The sequence below is a fragment of the Oryctolagus cuniculus genome, chromosome 9 (genome assembly GCF_964237555.1).
Source record: "Oryctolagus cuniculus chromosome 9, mOryCun1.1, whole genome shotgun sequence".
Taxonomy (NCBI): domain Eukaryota; kingdom Metazoa; phylum Chordata; class Mammalia; order Lagomorpha; family Leporidae; genus Oryctolagus; species Oryctolagus cuniculus.
Window position 1 is genome coordinate 88,954,190 of NC_091440.1, and position 14,317 is coordinate 88,968,506.

At 45.0% G+C, this 14,317-nt stretch overlaps 1 protein-coding gene across 4 annotated transcripts; it reads right to left on the minus strand.

Annotated features, from left to right (window-relative positions):
- Positions 1-1,619: 1,619 nt before the first annotated feature.
- Positions 1,620-12,956, minus strand: PEX26 (peroxisomal biogenesis factor 26). Of its 4 annotated transcripts, none has more exons than XM_017338487.3 (6): positions 12,786-12,956; positions 12,307-12,618; positions 10,842-10,982; positions 9,801-10,096; positions 7,259-7,405; positions 1,620-4,562 (listed from the first exon to the last, which is right to left on the minus strand). In XM_017338487.3, the coding sequence occupies exons 2-6, from the start codon at positions 12,534-12,536 to the stop codon at positions 4,459-4,461; spliced, it is 918 nt and encodes a 305-aa protein (XP_017193976.2). In that variant the 5' UTR covers positions 12,537-12,618; positions 12,786-12,956; the 3' UTR covers positions 1,620-4,458. The 4 variants fall into 4 exon arrangements, with proteins under 4 accessions (XP_017193976.2, XP_051693027.1, XP_069905194.1 ...); XM_051837067.2 differs by having other exon boundaries at positions 12,828-12,937; XM_070049093.1 differs by having other exon boundaries at positions 12,307-12,675; positions 12,786-12,937.
- Positions 12,957-14,317: the final 1,361 nt, after the last annotated feature.

The window sequence follows — 14,317 nt, forward strand, 5'->3', positions numbered from 1 at the left end:
CCATTGGAGGGTGAACCAACGGCAAAGGAAGACCTTTCTCTCTGTCTCTCTCTCTCACTGTCCACTCTGCCTGTCAAAAAAAAAAAAAAAAAAAAAAATTATACCTTAAATAAAATTTTAAAAACAAATAAATAAAAAGGAAAAGGTATATACTCTGTGATCTGGCCAGACATTGGAGTAACACACAGTTGTTACAAATGAGGCAGCTCTAGATAATACTGGTATGGACAAATATTCCAAATTCATTAAGAAAAGTATAGCTCAGTGTGCATGAAAGATGTAGTACAATACTATCATTTGTGTAAGAGAAAGAAAAACTTAACATCAGAGAATATTTCTGGAAAGACAAACAGTCTTACAATAGTAGCTACCTCTGGACAGGAAAATGGGGGATGGCAAATGGGGCAAAACACAGACTTTTCTTTCCATGAACACTCTTTTGTAACTGTTGAACTGTTGAATTCCTTATGATATACATAAAACTCTTAATATTTTAAGTCTACATATACACAGGAATACATACATGCAAAAGAATAGGATCATCTCCATGAAACTTCGAGGTGGGCACTTTTTGCAATGTACTCTTTGACCTTTCCAGAAGCAGAATCCTAAGTCTTCCCCCAGGCACTGTCTGTTCTGTTGCCCGCTCACCTACACCCTTGTAATCACCTATAGCAGCCTAATTTTTCCTCTCTACTTCACCTCTTCCCTCCAGCCTCCCATATGACCAGAGCAAGAGTAATACCCATTTCTGCTCTCCTTAACACCCATAAATTTAAAAATACCTGTTCTAGGGCCAGTATTGGGATGTAGTGGGTAAAGCTACCACCTCTGATGTCAGCATCCTATATGGGCACAGGCTCATGTTCCAGATGCTCCACTTCCAATTCAGATCCCTGCTAACAGCCTGGGACAAACAGCAGAGGATGGCCGAATTGTGTGGGCCCCTGGGACCCACACTGAAAGACTGGATAAAGTTTCTGGCTCCTGGCTTCAGCTTGGCCCAGCCCCAGCTACTGCAGTCATTTGGGTAATGAACCAGCAAATGGAATCTCTCTCTCTCTCTCTCTCTCTCTCTTTCCCTCTCTCCATAGCTGACTTTCAAATAAATTTTTAAAGATTTTTAAAAAATATTGTTCTATGTTTCCTTCTTTCAGAACCCTACAGAACCAATCAACTAACTCCAGCTAAAGTTACCCCTCCTGGATATAGCTACATATTAATAGTGAACTTCAGCCAGGGAGTGACAGGAATTAAGAGTTTTTAGGACAAGTAAGGCAAAATCCTGGTGTAGTGAAAGGAACACTAGACCTGAAGATCAAAAAACCTCAGTCTTTTTCAGGTTGTGTGACTTGAGCAAATCACCTTACCCCTCCAGGTCTCAATCTCCTTAACTGAAAAATAAAGAGATTTAATATATTATCTGCAATAGAGAATCTTTCCAGGTCTAACCTCCATCTAAATCCCACCATGCATGCTGATTGTCCCACCCCCCTGAACTTGCTGATGTGTGTTATATGTTTTGAACAGCACTGTCCAATAGAAATACAATGTGAACCATATATGTAATTCTAAACACTCTAGCATCATCACTAAGAAAAAGTCAAAAGAAACAGAAATTATTTTTAATTGATTTTATTTAACCCAATATATCCAAAATATTACCATTTCAACATGCAATCATTATAAAAAATTATTGAGTTTCCATTTTTTTTCAGTACTAGATCTTTGAAAAGCAGTATAATTACAGTATTTTATAATTATAGAACATCTCAATATGGACTTGCCACATTTCAAATGCTGCAAAGCAACATTTAGCTAATGGCCACTTGATTGGACAGTGCAGGTTTAAGTTTAACAAGGAATTCATCTCTTCACTTTTGACTTCATTAAGCTCAGAGTTGAAGACTGATATGAGTACCAGCCCACAGCCTTAGAAAACATCAAAGTCATAGGAGCAGTTTTGGTTCTAAGTTCTTTACCTGACTAAGTAGGGAGCTGGGGCTGGTTACCAAACAGTGCTGCAAAGCTCAGGACAAACAAAAGACCTAGAGCCTAAAGCCTGCAAGCAGAACAATGGCTGACAACGTTCATGGGAGGGTAAAAAATGAGGTGGGCATAATCAAGTCTTCTTTACAAGCAGGGTTTTCACAGCACAAACCCCATCAGCTCACCAAAAGCACACAGACTTCTTGTCATGTCAGTTCTATCAATCTATCCTTTTAAATACCTCTGAGCACCTCCTAACTCCAAGCATTCAGCAGGCACTGGGATATAGCTGGTATTGGTGACAGCAGTCACTCTCAGGAACTCTTATTTGCGTCAGGGTAAGATTCTAAGCACTTCACAAATACATCTCATTTTCTCATCCAGAAATCCCTATGAGAAGAATGAACAGATGAGAACCTGAGGCTGAAAAAGGTTAAATCATTTTCCAACACTCACACAGGAGGTAGAGCAGAGACCTGAGCCTGACTCCCAAATACTACCACAAGCCACACTCCTTAGCCTCAAGGAGTTCAGTTACTGGAAGCAACAAAGGATTCCATGATCAGAAGGTCACTACCGCAGAAAGGTAAGAAATAGGGGCCTAGAAGCAAGGAGGTCCAGAAAGTATTCCCAAGAGGTAATCCTTGAGTAAGTCTGGAAGGCTAAGGAGCTACCCAGGCAAATAACAAGTTCTGGGAATACCAGCAGGAAGGAATAGCATGAGCTAAAGGTACAGAGGCCTGAGGGAGCATGTTACTACATGCTCAGAAAACTGACTGGGTAGGAAGCCAGCAGGTGGTGTATATAGGAACAGAGGTCTCACATCCAATAGTAGCTGTTAGCCAAAACCAGTGGCAGGGACCTTAAATTCCATGAAGAAGCTGAATGGGCATGGGACGCCATTAGAGTTTTAACTAGGGTAGTGAAAGAGACCAGATTTTCATTTTAAGATGCCTTGCAAAAGAGGGATCTCAAACCTTACTCAGCTCCCTTTCTCTCCCACAGTCTTCTAAACTCTATTTATAAGCCCACATAAAAAAGTATAAACTTGTTTCTTACAGAGTGGGCCACACCCCAGGGATTTATATTTAATCCTAAGGGTCTGTGGACTTTACTTTTTCTAAAGAAAATCTGTTGGCTTACAAATCCAGAAAATCAACCAACTTTTCAGAAAAGCTAGTAAACACCTCCTATATTTTTGGCATCAACACTGACTAGGGTCCCGGCATGGGGGAACTTGGTTGGCCTTCAACTACGGAAAGGCCTGGCCCTGCTGGAAGCCTTTTCCCATCCTGACAGCACAGCAGTGCTCTGCATTTACTTACACAGAAACATGTAAGATTCTGTGAGAAAAACACTAACCATTTCAACTCCTCAAGTGCTAAAGCTCTCATGCCTCCTCCCTTAAGGTTTTGTTGCTCACTGCTTTTAAAACCCATGAGCCTTCTCTGCCCAACTCCACCCATGCCTTCAAGATCACCTGATTACCCAGTTCCATTTTCAGCTCATCATTCTCAGGGCTGGCCTACTTTTCAAGGCCACATGAGCAGAAAAACTTGGACATTATACAAATAATAGAGCATAACTAGTATAACAGGACATAGAAAGGGGGAACCTGCCATGGTGTGTACCATGGAAGCAAGGATACAGGCAGAACCTGGTGAAACAGTCATGGGACAAAGTTCACAGGGGAGAAGGAAGGGGCTGACAATAGGGAAAGAGTGCGCAGAGACACCGAGTGTAATGGCCACTAACAATCTGGAAAACCAAGATGAAGACCAAAAGGGACCAAGCAAGATCACTTTACCCAGTGATAAGCACTGAGCAGGCTCACTTTGCTTTTAATAGTCACCTGGGTGACTCTAAAAGTCGTGCCCTGTCAGAACAGTAAGAGGGCTCAAGCAGCTTCAAACCTACTGCAGGAACATCGAACTGTGTACTGATACACAATTATGCCCTATCTGTGGACAGGAACATAGGAGAGAAGAAAGAGGGTCTCTCAGATCTCACTCTGGATTATAAGATTCTGCCCAGTGGAGCAATTTCAACAATAAGTTTTTCTAGGAAGTAAAAAAAAAAAAAAAACTAAGGTCATTCCATTAGGGTTTTTCTGAACTTCCAGCCCCATTAACGCTCTGAATAGCACCCTGCCTTTGCCAGGATGGACTGTTTCATGGGCACTCTTCCTGTTCCCAAACACCTCCTTTATGAAGGGCTTTTGGGTCACAGGAGATGCTATTCCTGAGGAGTTGTGTTCCCTCTGTTCCCAGTGGTCAGGACCAAGGCCAGCCAGGGTGGGGTACAAAAGGGAGGGCTCTCAGACACCAAGACAGTCACCTGTAGCTCAGCTTTTTCTAGAATTAGGTGGTACTCAGCTGGCAACAGGGAACAGGCCATCGAGGACTGCTAACTCTGCTTTGGTTGTGGCAGATGTGGAACAGAGGGGTGAAGGTCAATGGGGAAGACCAGTCAGTCATGGATGGGAAGCTGGTAGAGGCGAGAAAACCTGGCCTTCCGGATCCAATGGAAGAACTGAGCCAGCTTGTAGAGGAAGGGCAGGGAAGAAGGAGAAGCTGCAGGGAAAAGGGAAGACTGCTGTGAATTCTCCCCCGTTTTCCCTCCTCTGCCCCAGCCCATCCCCCATCCCACCTTGGGATTATGCATGACTATTTTAAAGCCTATTTTGGTGCCAATGTTATTTGTATCTTCCTCAATAACGAAGAATTTCATGGACAGGCATTTGGGCTAGCAGTTAAGACATCTGCATCCCACGTCAGAGTACCTGAGTGGAGCCCAGGCTCCACTTGATTCCAGCTTCCTGCTAATGCAAGCCATGGGAGGCAGCAAGTGATGGCTCAAGTAGTTAGGTTCCTGCCACCCACACGCGAGATCAGGACTGAATTCCTGGTTCCCAGCTTCAGACTGTCCCAGCCCCAGTTGTTACAGGCATTTGGGGAGTAAATCAGGGGATGATAGATCACTCTCTCTCTCTGAGTTTTTTCTCCATCTTTCAAATAAATTAAATAATTTCACTTTCTCTTTTAAATAATTTCACTTTCTGCTGGGATATATTTTCTTCACTTGAATTACAATAATCTTAAACTTACTGAGAAAAAGGTTCAAATTATAATATTATAATCTAGCTTGTGATAAAAAAGAAAAGCATCAGTAGCTGTCTCCAAGGAGATGAATTTTGGGAGTGACTTTTCACTACATTTTGTGTTTTCTTATACCTTTTAAAGTTGATGCCATTTGACAGTATTACCTAATTTTGTCATACTTAATTATATTAAAAATAAAGTAAAATGTACTGGGTTGGTTTGTTTTCCTTAGTTGAACTTCTGATTTTTTATTAAAAGGGAATTTATATTTCTTTCTTAAATAAGAAACAAATACTATTTTTTAGAAAGCTACTGACAGCCCACCCTTGTGCTATGCTTTCCACCAGGTTCTAATCACAGCCACTGGCAGGTTTCTCTCTCCCACAGTATCACAGTGCATGGAGTCAAGCTTGCAACTGGAATTCGGGACCACTGGTCCAGGGCACTTCCGAAGAAGCTCTGAGCAGCCTCGAAAGCAGCAAGCTCAAATGGCTTCATGCTGCCCCATCCTAAAAATCAGAGTTTATGAGACTAAAAGGCTGAGAGAAACCATAAAGAATTTCTAAGTATTTATCAAGTTTCTGGAACAAAGTAGGAAATCCGAGGGTGAACCAGAATGAAAACAAACTGCCCTTAGCATTTCTGAGAGCTAACTAGTGACTTTTTTGTAAAACAGAAAGATTCAGAGGAAATTCCTATTTAATGTGTTCAACAACAAAATGGTTAAGAGGACAATTCTCACCTATGTTTAAAAAAAAAAGTTAGTTGAATGAGAGAGGGAGAAGTGGAGAAGATCTAAAGACTAAGAACTGACAGTTTTAAAATGTGACAATCGTGTGACACTGGCCTAGTCATTTTACCTCTCTAGTTCTTAAGTTTCTCAACCAAAAAAGAAAGAAAATGAAGGAACTAGAATACGGATGTCTAGTTCTTCCTTCAATTTTGAAAGTTGTATAATCCCATTCTATGTCTAAATCCATGGTAAGAACAGAGATAAGGTCATAACTTTCAAAGAGTCACACACAAAAATATCTAAAAGAGTGAGTAGTTAACCTTGGCCCAGTGCCCACACTGCTGAGGGCTTAATCCTCAGGAATAGCAAAGGTTATTCCCAAATATCACTTATGGAACTCATCTCTACTTCACAGAGAAGCAGAAATGACAGCAACAATCAAAATATTTAACAACAGAGGCTACTGAGTCACTTATTGAAGTTTTTTTTAAACTGGAATATTACTTAGCTATATAAAGCCATGCTTGAAAGAGTACTTATGATGTGCAAAACTGTCAATACTATCTATAGCCATCGAAAAAGACGGAAAGTATAACCATCACAGCAGCAGACTTGTTAGTGATTTCGGTTTTCTTTTTTATACTTTTCTATATTGTCCACATTTTCTAAAATGTAAGAGTACTTTATTTACAATTTAATATGTTTTGAATTAATACTTGTGTTTTTGTAAGTAAGTATTTTTTAAAAATGTATTTTAAAGGTGGAGAGAATAAGAGACAGAACAGGAGAGAGATCTTCCATCCTCTGGTTCACTTCCCAAATTACAATAGCTGGGGCTGGGCCAGGTGGAAACCAGGAGCCAGGAACTCCATCAAGGTTTCTCATGTGGCTAGCAAGAACGGAAGTATCTGAGCTACCACCTGCTGCCTCCCAGGATGCACATTAGCAGGAAACTGGATCAGAATCAGAGGCAGGACTCGACCCACAAAGGTGGACCCAGATCCCAGGCAGATAGTGAGATGCAACTGTCCCAAGCTGCAGCTTTATCCCATCGTGTCACAATGCCTGCCCCTTGAATTAACACTTAATTGGATATTAATATTTGACTGAACCAACAACTTTTCTAAGCATCATTATGAGTAATATTTCTATTTTAACTCTGAGGTTCTAGTCAGAGTTCCCCCTAGAGAAATCAGACGTTTAAATGACTTATCCAGTGCTCAAGGCCATTAGGGCAGGGTGGATATCGTCCAGACTGCTCTCTGTTTCAGGGGAACTGACTCTTGCTTAGATCCAGCAATTCCTCCTTGTAGAAACTCAGGGAGGGATGTGGCTCCTGGAAGGGAATGCTGGCAAGCACCTGCACCCATTCGCCCAGCCCATCAAGCATCCCTCCCCAGGAAGGGTGGGAGGGGAGACAAGCTCCATCACTCACCTGGATCAAACCTCACCACCAAGAGACAGAGGATCAAGGCAACCAGGAGGCTCTTTTTGAAGGGCAGGCAAAAGAAGTAACTCACTGCAGAGTCCCAAAGCTGGTGAAGCAACATCAGTAGTGACTGGAACTTGTGGGAGAGAGAGCCTGGTCAGGGGACAAAGCAAAACTTCAGAGTAAGTCAGGAGAATCAGCTTCCCTGATTCTGAGCTTTGAGCTTTACTGTAAAAGCTGAACAAAAGGTAATGACAATGATTTTCTTGCATAAGTCATAAAGTGGTTCTAAGGAAACTCAAAAAAATGTTTCCAGGATAGTCTACAACTCTACACTACCACCACTTTGGGAGAGGACTTAGACAACTGCTACTCAGCTGGGCAAACCTGGCATTTTGGCATCCCATCCCCTCCTCCCCAAGAGGTGCAGTAGAGGCAGTCACTGGTCAGCCTTGAAGCCCACAACCTCCCTGCATAGCAGTGATGTTATCTCAGCAAGTTCACCTCTTCAGCACACAAAGCAAAATACTTTGGGGGTGAACATTTGGTTCAGTGGTTGAGATTTCCATGTTCTCTATCAAACAGCCTAGGTTTAAGACCCCACTCCACATTCAAAGTATAGTTATAGTTACCATCTGTATGTGCATTTTATTTGACAGGTAGAGAGACAGAGACACCTCTTGAGATGCCAACATCTCATTATCATCCCATCAGGAGTGCCTGAGTTCAAGTCCCAGCTCCACTCCTAATTCCAGCTTTCTGCTAACGTGCACCCTAGGAGGCAGCAGGTGATGATTCAAGTACGTGGGTCCCTGCCACCCACCCTTGTGGGAGAGCAGGATGGAGTCCCAGGCTCCTCGCTTCAGCCTTGCCCAGCCTTAGCTATTGCAGACATTTGGGAAGTGAGCCAATGGATGCAAGGTCTATGTCTACATCTAGCTATGTCTGTCTCTGCCTTTGTCCCTCTCACAAGGCTGTTCTGCCTTTCAAATAAACAATAAATAAAATGACAAGTTTAAAAGAAAAAAATTTTAAGAGAAAAAATATTTCAGAAAACAGGGTTAGTCTCCTAATTAAGCTAAGAGTTTTCATATTTTTTAAATGAAAGAAGTTATTATAGGCTACCAAGAGGTTAAAAAAAAAAAAAAAAAACACAACAGTGATCAGTGAGCAAAAACTCCAAGAAAAACTTCAACTCAGCATAGGAACTCCCCACAAAACTGTCCACTGACGCAGGAAAGTGAATTTTCTGCCCTTGGAAGTCACACAGGCTAATAAGCACTCAAGGAAAATAGCTAAAAGGACTCAAGGACCAGGGGAAGGGTCTAGGTGGAATATTTTTTTTTTTTTTTTTTTTGACAGGCAGAGTGGACAGTGAGAGAGAGAGACAGAGAGAAAGGTCTTCCTTTGCCGTTGGTTCACCCTCCAATGGCCGCCGCGGCCAGCATGCTGCAGCCGGCGCACCATACCGATCCGATGGCAGGAGTCAGGTACTTATCCTGGTCTCCCATGGGGTGCAGGGCCCAAGTACTTGGGCCGTCTAGGTGGAGGATCTTTAAAGTCCCTAACCCTGGTAACAAAAGAATCCTCACTTCTACTAGTTTAAGGACGCCTTATATAATACTAGCTAGGCAGTTAGTATCAGGTCTACGTAGTGGTTTCCCTACAAAAGCCATTGTGTAAAACTTGAATGTTAAGGGTTGGACATCAACCACGAGAAACCCCTCAAAAGCTCTTGTATGTGAAGGCAGGCAGGATATTGGGCAGGAGGACCCAAAGTTAAAGATAAATTAATTCTTATCTCCTATGTCAAGAAACCAAATTATTTTATGTTTCTTATCTTTCCTTTGGCTACTCCCAAGCGTGTCACCCCTATGTGCATTTGGGCCAGCATTTAAAGGAAGAGGCCAGCATCATGGAAGCAAGAAAGCTAGTAAAGTCTAAAGAGAGGACTCTAGAAAGGTAACTGATCAAACCCCAATGAGAATGTGACTTCTGAAAAATAAGACCCAGGGCGCAGCACTGTCGTGCAGCGGATTAAAGCCCCAGTCTGCAGTGCTTGCATCCCATATGGGCACCAGTTTGATTCAAGTCTGGCTGCTCCATTTCTGATCCAGCTCTCTGCTATGGCCTGAGAAAGCAGTAGAGGATGACCCAAGCCCTTGGGCCCCTGCACCCTCATGGGGAAACCAGAGGAAGCTCCTGGGCTCCTGGCTCTGATCGACACAGCTCCAGCCATTGCTGCCAACTGGGGAGTGAAACAATGGAAGACCTTTCTCTATCTCTCTCTCTATGCCTCTCTGTAACTCTGCCTTTCAAAGAAATAAATAAATATTAAAAAAAAAAAAAAAGACCCAGCAATATCTCCCCATATGAAGATACTCCTTCCATTGCCAACTTCAGAGGGTCTGTAAGGTCTTTTCCTGTGATTCAGAAATTATTCATACAAAGAATTGCTCCCGAGCTCCCAGGAGAGCCATGTTGGACACAGGCGCAGACAGAGCCCACAACTCCACTTTAAAGACAACACACAGGAATAATGTCCTACCTTCCTGGTTTAGCTCCTGGGTCTGCTGAGAGCCTGAGTGTTCCTGTGTCTGCCGCAGCCTCGCTGAATGAATGGCGTGGAGTCCACCCAGCCGCTGCTCCTCATCAAAGGCTATAGAACCAGTCACTAGCTCCTCAGCCTCCAACAAGTGGCCCAGAGGCAGCAGCACCCGCTGCAGGTGAAGTTCTGCCAAGGCTCCATATTCTGGAAGGTCCTGATTACCAGGGTCTTGGAGCCAGGCACTGACCACATCCAGCATGGCTCCAGGCTCTTTCATCTTGCTGTATAACAGAATGCTGCAACCCCAAATAATCCAATCCACCCCCAACAAAGAAAAGTCAGTTCTCCACAGTTGCTTCATTTCTCGTAACTATTATGCTGATCCTACCCAATCTCTCCATGTCCTCCAGCCCTTTCCTACAGAATGCCGGCACTACTAGAATTGGGCGGGCAGGTATGTTCTGCACAGTGGTTAAGACACCACTTTGGGATACTTGTATCCTCTATCAGAGAACCTGGGTTCAAATCCCACCTCTGCTCCTGATTCCAACTAATGCACACCCTGGAAGGTGGAAGGTAAGGGCTCAAATACTTGAATCCTTGCCATCCTCGTGGGAAAGCTAGATTGAATTCCCAGCTTCTAGCTTTGGCCATGCCCAATTCAAGCTCCTGTGAGCATTTGGGAAGTGCAGATTGGAGATATCTCTGCGTAACTCTCTTTCTCGGTCTGCCTTTCAAATAAATAAAATAATTTTAAAAAATTAGCAGGAATTCCTAGAAAGTAGCAGGCAGGTTCTCAGCTTTGTCCATTTCTTTCCTCCCACTTCTCTCCCATCCTGTGTCCCCTGTTCTCTACCCTACTCCTAAACTCCTCCTCCCTCATCCCTTTTGGGGTCTGAAAAAAGGGGGTGGGGGGAAGAGGAGAAATGATTAGATTTGTAAGAAAGTGGTAGGGAAGGGGAAAAAGGAGATACTAGAGCCTAATTCAGGAGAGGACATGAAATCTTCAGGACTGAGACTATACAAGCAAGAAGAACATACCACAGCTCCAGGACTTTGGGAGGTAGCTTTTCAGGGACCTTGTAGTACTGAAGGACCCAGGAGAGGACTTCCTGCCACCGGTCCATTTCTGCCAGCGCCTGGATCCCCACAACACACAGGGAGCATTTCACCTCCAAGGAGCTGTCAGCAGAAAGACCCATTTGGTTTAGAAGGGATTCCACTCCATTTCCATGCCCGCCTCCACCCTGGGACTGCTCTTCTCTACTTCCTACCTCAGCAGTTATCAACCTCTATCTTCCCCATCAGTATTCTACTGGGCCCCACATTCAGTCTCATGGGCTGCCCTTTCGCCTGGGAGCTTAAAGTTCCTGTAAACTTTGGGGTAAATCAGCTGTCGGCAAATACATATCCTGGTATCCAGGTAAAATCAGGAATAAATGAATGGGAAGGATAAGAGGGGCTGGGAGGTGGGGGGAGAACTTGAGCACAGGTGTGTGGATGTAAGGAGGTGGAGCACAAGTAAATAACAATATACTCCTGCTTTCCACATTTAAAAAAGGAGAAATGTTGGGGGGGATAGTGAGGACTCTCAGGGTATTAGTAATACTTTGTTTTTTGTTTAAATGTTGGATATGAGTATGCTCAGAAGACAAAATCTCATCTGTACACTTATGTGCATTTCTTGGTATGTATACTATATTACAATTTTAAAAAAAATTTTAAAGAAAAAGGTGGAGCCAAATGTTTAGTGAATAAGAGTTTCGAACAAGATTTCTGGCTAAGTGTAGGTACAGGAACTCTAAAATTGGCCTTTTAGTATTGCCTCCAGACACCCCGAAGCAAAGCCTTTTGCATTTACTGCATAAGCACCCAATCGCCACCTAAAAACACAGCCAGGCCTCTAGTTCATTCTTTGGGGTCAGCTTTTACTATTCTACCCATCACCTCCCTGGTATGGCCTAATGCACCATTAAAACCCATGAGAAATGGCGCCCTGAACTGCCAAGGAAGGATGGAGGTATTAGGAGGAGCAATGCAGTACCAAGGCTTTCTCCAGATTCATTATTTAATCCAATCATTCAACAGGACCATAACCCTACTCCTTCCCTGACCCCCATTCCCCTTCATCAGCCAAGGTCAAGAGCGAACAACCTCAGAGCCTAGCGAAAGGGGCAGCTGGGAGGCTCTGCAACCTGTTCACTGACAGACGTTAACACTCATTCAACCTTTCTATCACGCCAGTCTACACTGCAAGGAGGCGCCAAGAACTGGCCGTGGGTTCCCACTAAACTGTAACACGCCTGATCGCTTCTTCATTGTGCAGTGCCTCAGTTTCCTCCTCTATAGAATGGACACAATATAAATACCCAGGTGCTCTGAAAGCAGCCACTCACGAAAGCGAGCTATGAGGCTCCTCGTGAGCAATCTGGAAAGGAAAGCTATGCCGCGACCTATTGAGTCCCTCCACAAAACGGCCCGGAAACGGACGGAACATAGCACGTACGTGCCGGCGGGCTCCTCAGCCAGACCTTCGCTGGCCAGGCTCAGCCACGCGCGTTCGCAGGTCGCCAGCGCCGCCCGGAAGTCCAGGTGCACCACTAGGAAGTCTGCTGCCTCCTCCAGCAGATCCACGGCGAGAGAACAGGCCGGGCCGGAGCGCACGGGCTCGCTGCTCCGCAGGAGCCCCCCGAGTCCTTTGAGGGGGGCTGCAGAGGCCGAAGAGTCGCTCTTCATAGCCTGCCTGGGCTCGGGGGCTGTCTCTTCAGACGCCAGAGTAACCCACCTTTCCAAAGGCTCCAGGATGTCCCGAGGCGGCCTGAGAGAAAAGGGGAGTCCTCATATCCTGACCCACCACCCTCCCCTGGGTCAATTCCTGCAGAACGAAAAGGAAGGGGCCATTTGTGAGGCAAAGGCTGGGCTCAAAAGCACCTGGCACCTCGGTTTTCACCTCAGGTTTACAGAATTACTGCGTCCTCGGAATACCTGGCCCTAGCTGCTCCGGCCTCACGACATGTGCCCGAGCACCTGAGCTCCGAAGAGTGACATTCCGCGCTTCTTTGTACCAAAAGACTGCCTCACTGCGGGTACCGAGCACAGGGCGCGGCCATCTTCCGGCTCTCGCAGCCCGCGGTAGCAGTGCGGCACCGGATGCGCGGAGGACGCTGGGATTCGTAGTTCCCGCCTCTCGGCTCAGTCGCTCTCTAGAAGCAGATGGGAGGATTTGGACTACAGCTCCCAGAATGCCACGCCGCGGATACGGTCACGGTCCTAGGAGAAAACCTACCTGCTTGCCGGCTCTGGGAACGGGAAAGAGGGGTAGACGAGCAGTTAACAAAACCGGAATTATATTGGGGAATGAAGAAGGCCGCTCGGTAACCGAGTGCAAGAACAAGCTGGACAGAAAGAAGTCCACTGATTGAGGTGGAGCTTCTAATTCTGAGCTTGTGTCGGGATGGCAGGCAGGACGTCGGGAGGGGAGACCAGGAAAGGCACGAAAACTCAAGGTTGCAGCTGTCTGCTTTTCCGGACTGTCTCCAGCACAATTCACACTTAGTTCTTGAAGGTTGTGACGCTGTGCTAAGCACGTTGCGTGCCATTTAATTCTTGAGTCTGTGAATTAAGGACAGCTGTGAATTAAGAACAACTGTTGCCGGCGCCGCAGCTCAATAGGCTAATCCTTCGCCTTGCAGCGCGGGCACACTGGGTTCTAGTCCCGGTCCGGGCGCCGGATTCTGTCCCGGTTGCTCCTCTTCCAGGCCAGCTCTCTGCTGTGGCCCGGGAGTGCAGTGGAGGATGGCCCAGGTGCTTGGGCCCTGCACCCCATGGGAGACCAGGAGAAGCACCTGGCTCCTGGCTCCTGCCATCGGATCAGCGCGGTGCGCCAGCCGCAGCGCGCGGGCCGCGGCGGCCATTGGAGGGTGAACCAATGGGAAAGGAAGACTTTTCTCTCTGTCTCTCTCTCTCTCTCTGTCCACTCTGCCTGTCCAAAAAGAAAAGAAAAAAAAAAAAAAAAGGACAATTGTTACCTCATTTTACAGATGAGGCAATTGAGGCTTATCTAGTTGCCGTAGAAAGTAACCAAAAACACAGGTATGTGTTTTAAGTCACTATTTCTGCAGGGACAGAACAAGGTCAATACTTTCTATTCAGAGAGGACGCACAATCATGGTACAAGCAGTTGTAAGTTTAACTCCTTGAACCTTTGTTTTCTCATATAAAATAAGGATATTGTTAACAAAAAGCCACGCAGTGTGTGATGAGATTTACAATAAAATACTGGGACCACAGAGGGCATTTGATAAATTGTAGCTGTAAAAGATATTATGCAATGTTTCACAGATACATAAATTACACGTTGTGCTCTATATTTAGTCCAGGGTTTGACAAGCCTATGTTTCTTACCAGGACCGCTTGGCTTTAGTTTCTCTCTGGTTGTCTGCTTTTGAACTCTCCCCAGTGAGTCTTCACGTTTACTTGCTCTCTGATTAGATCAGATAGGCCGGGCACAAGGTGAG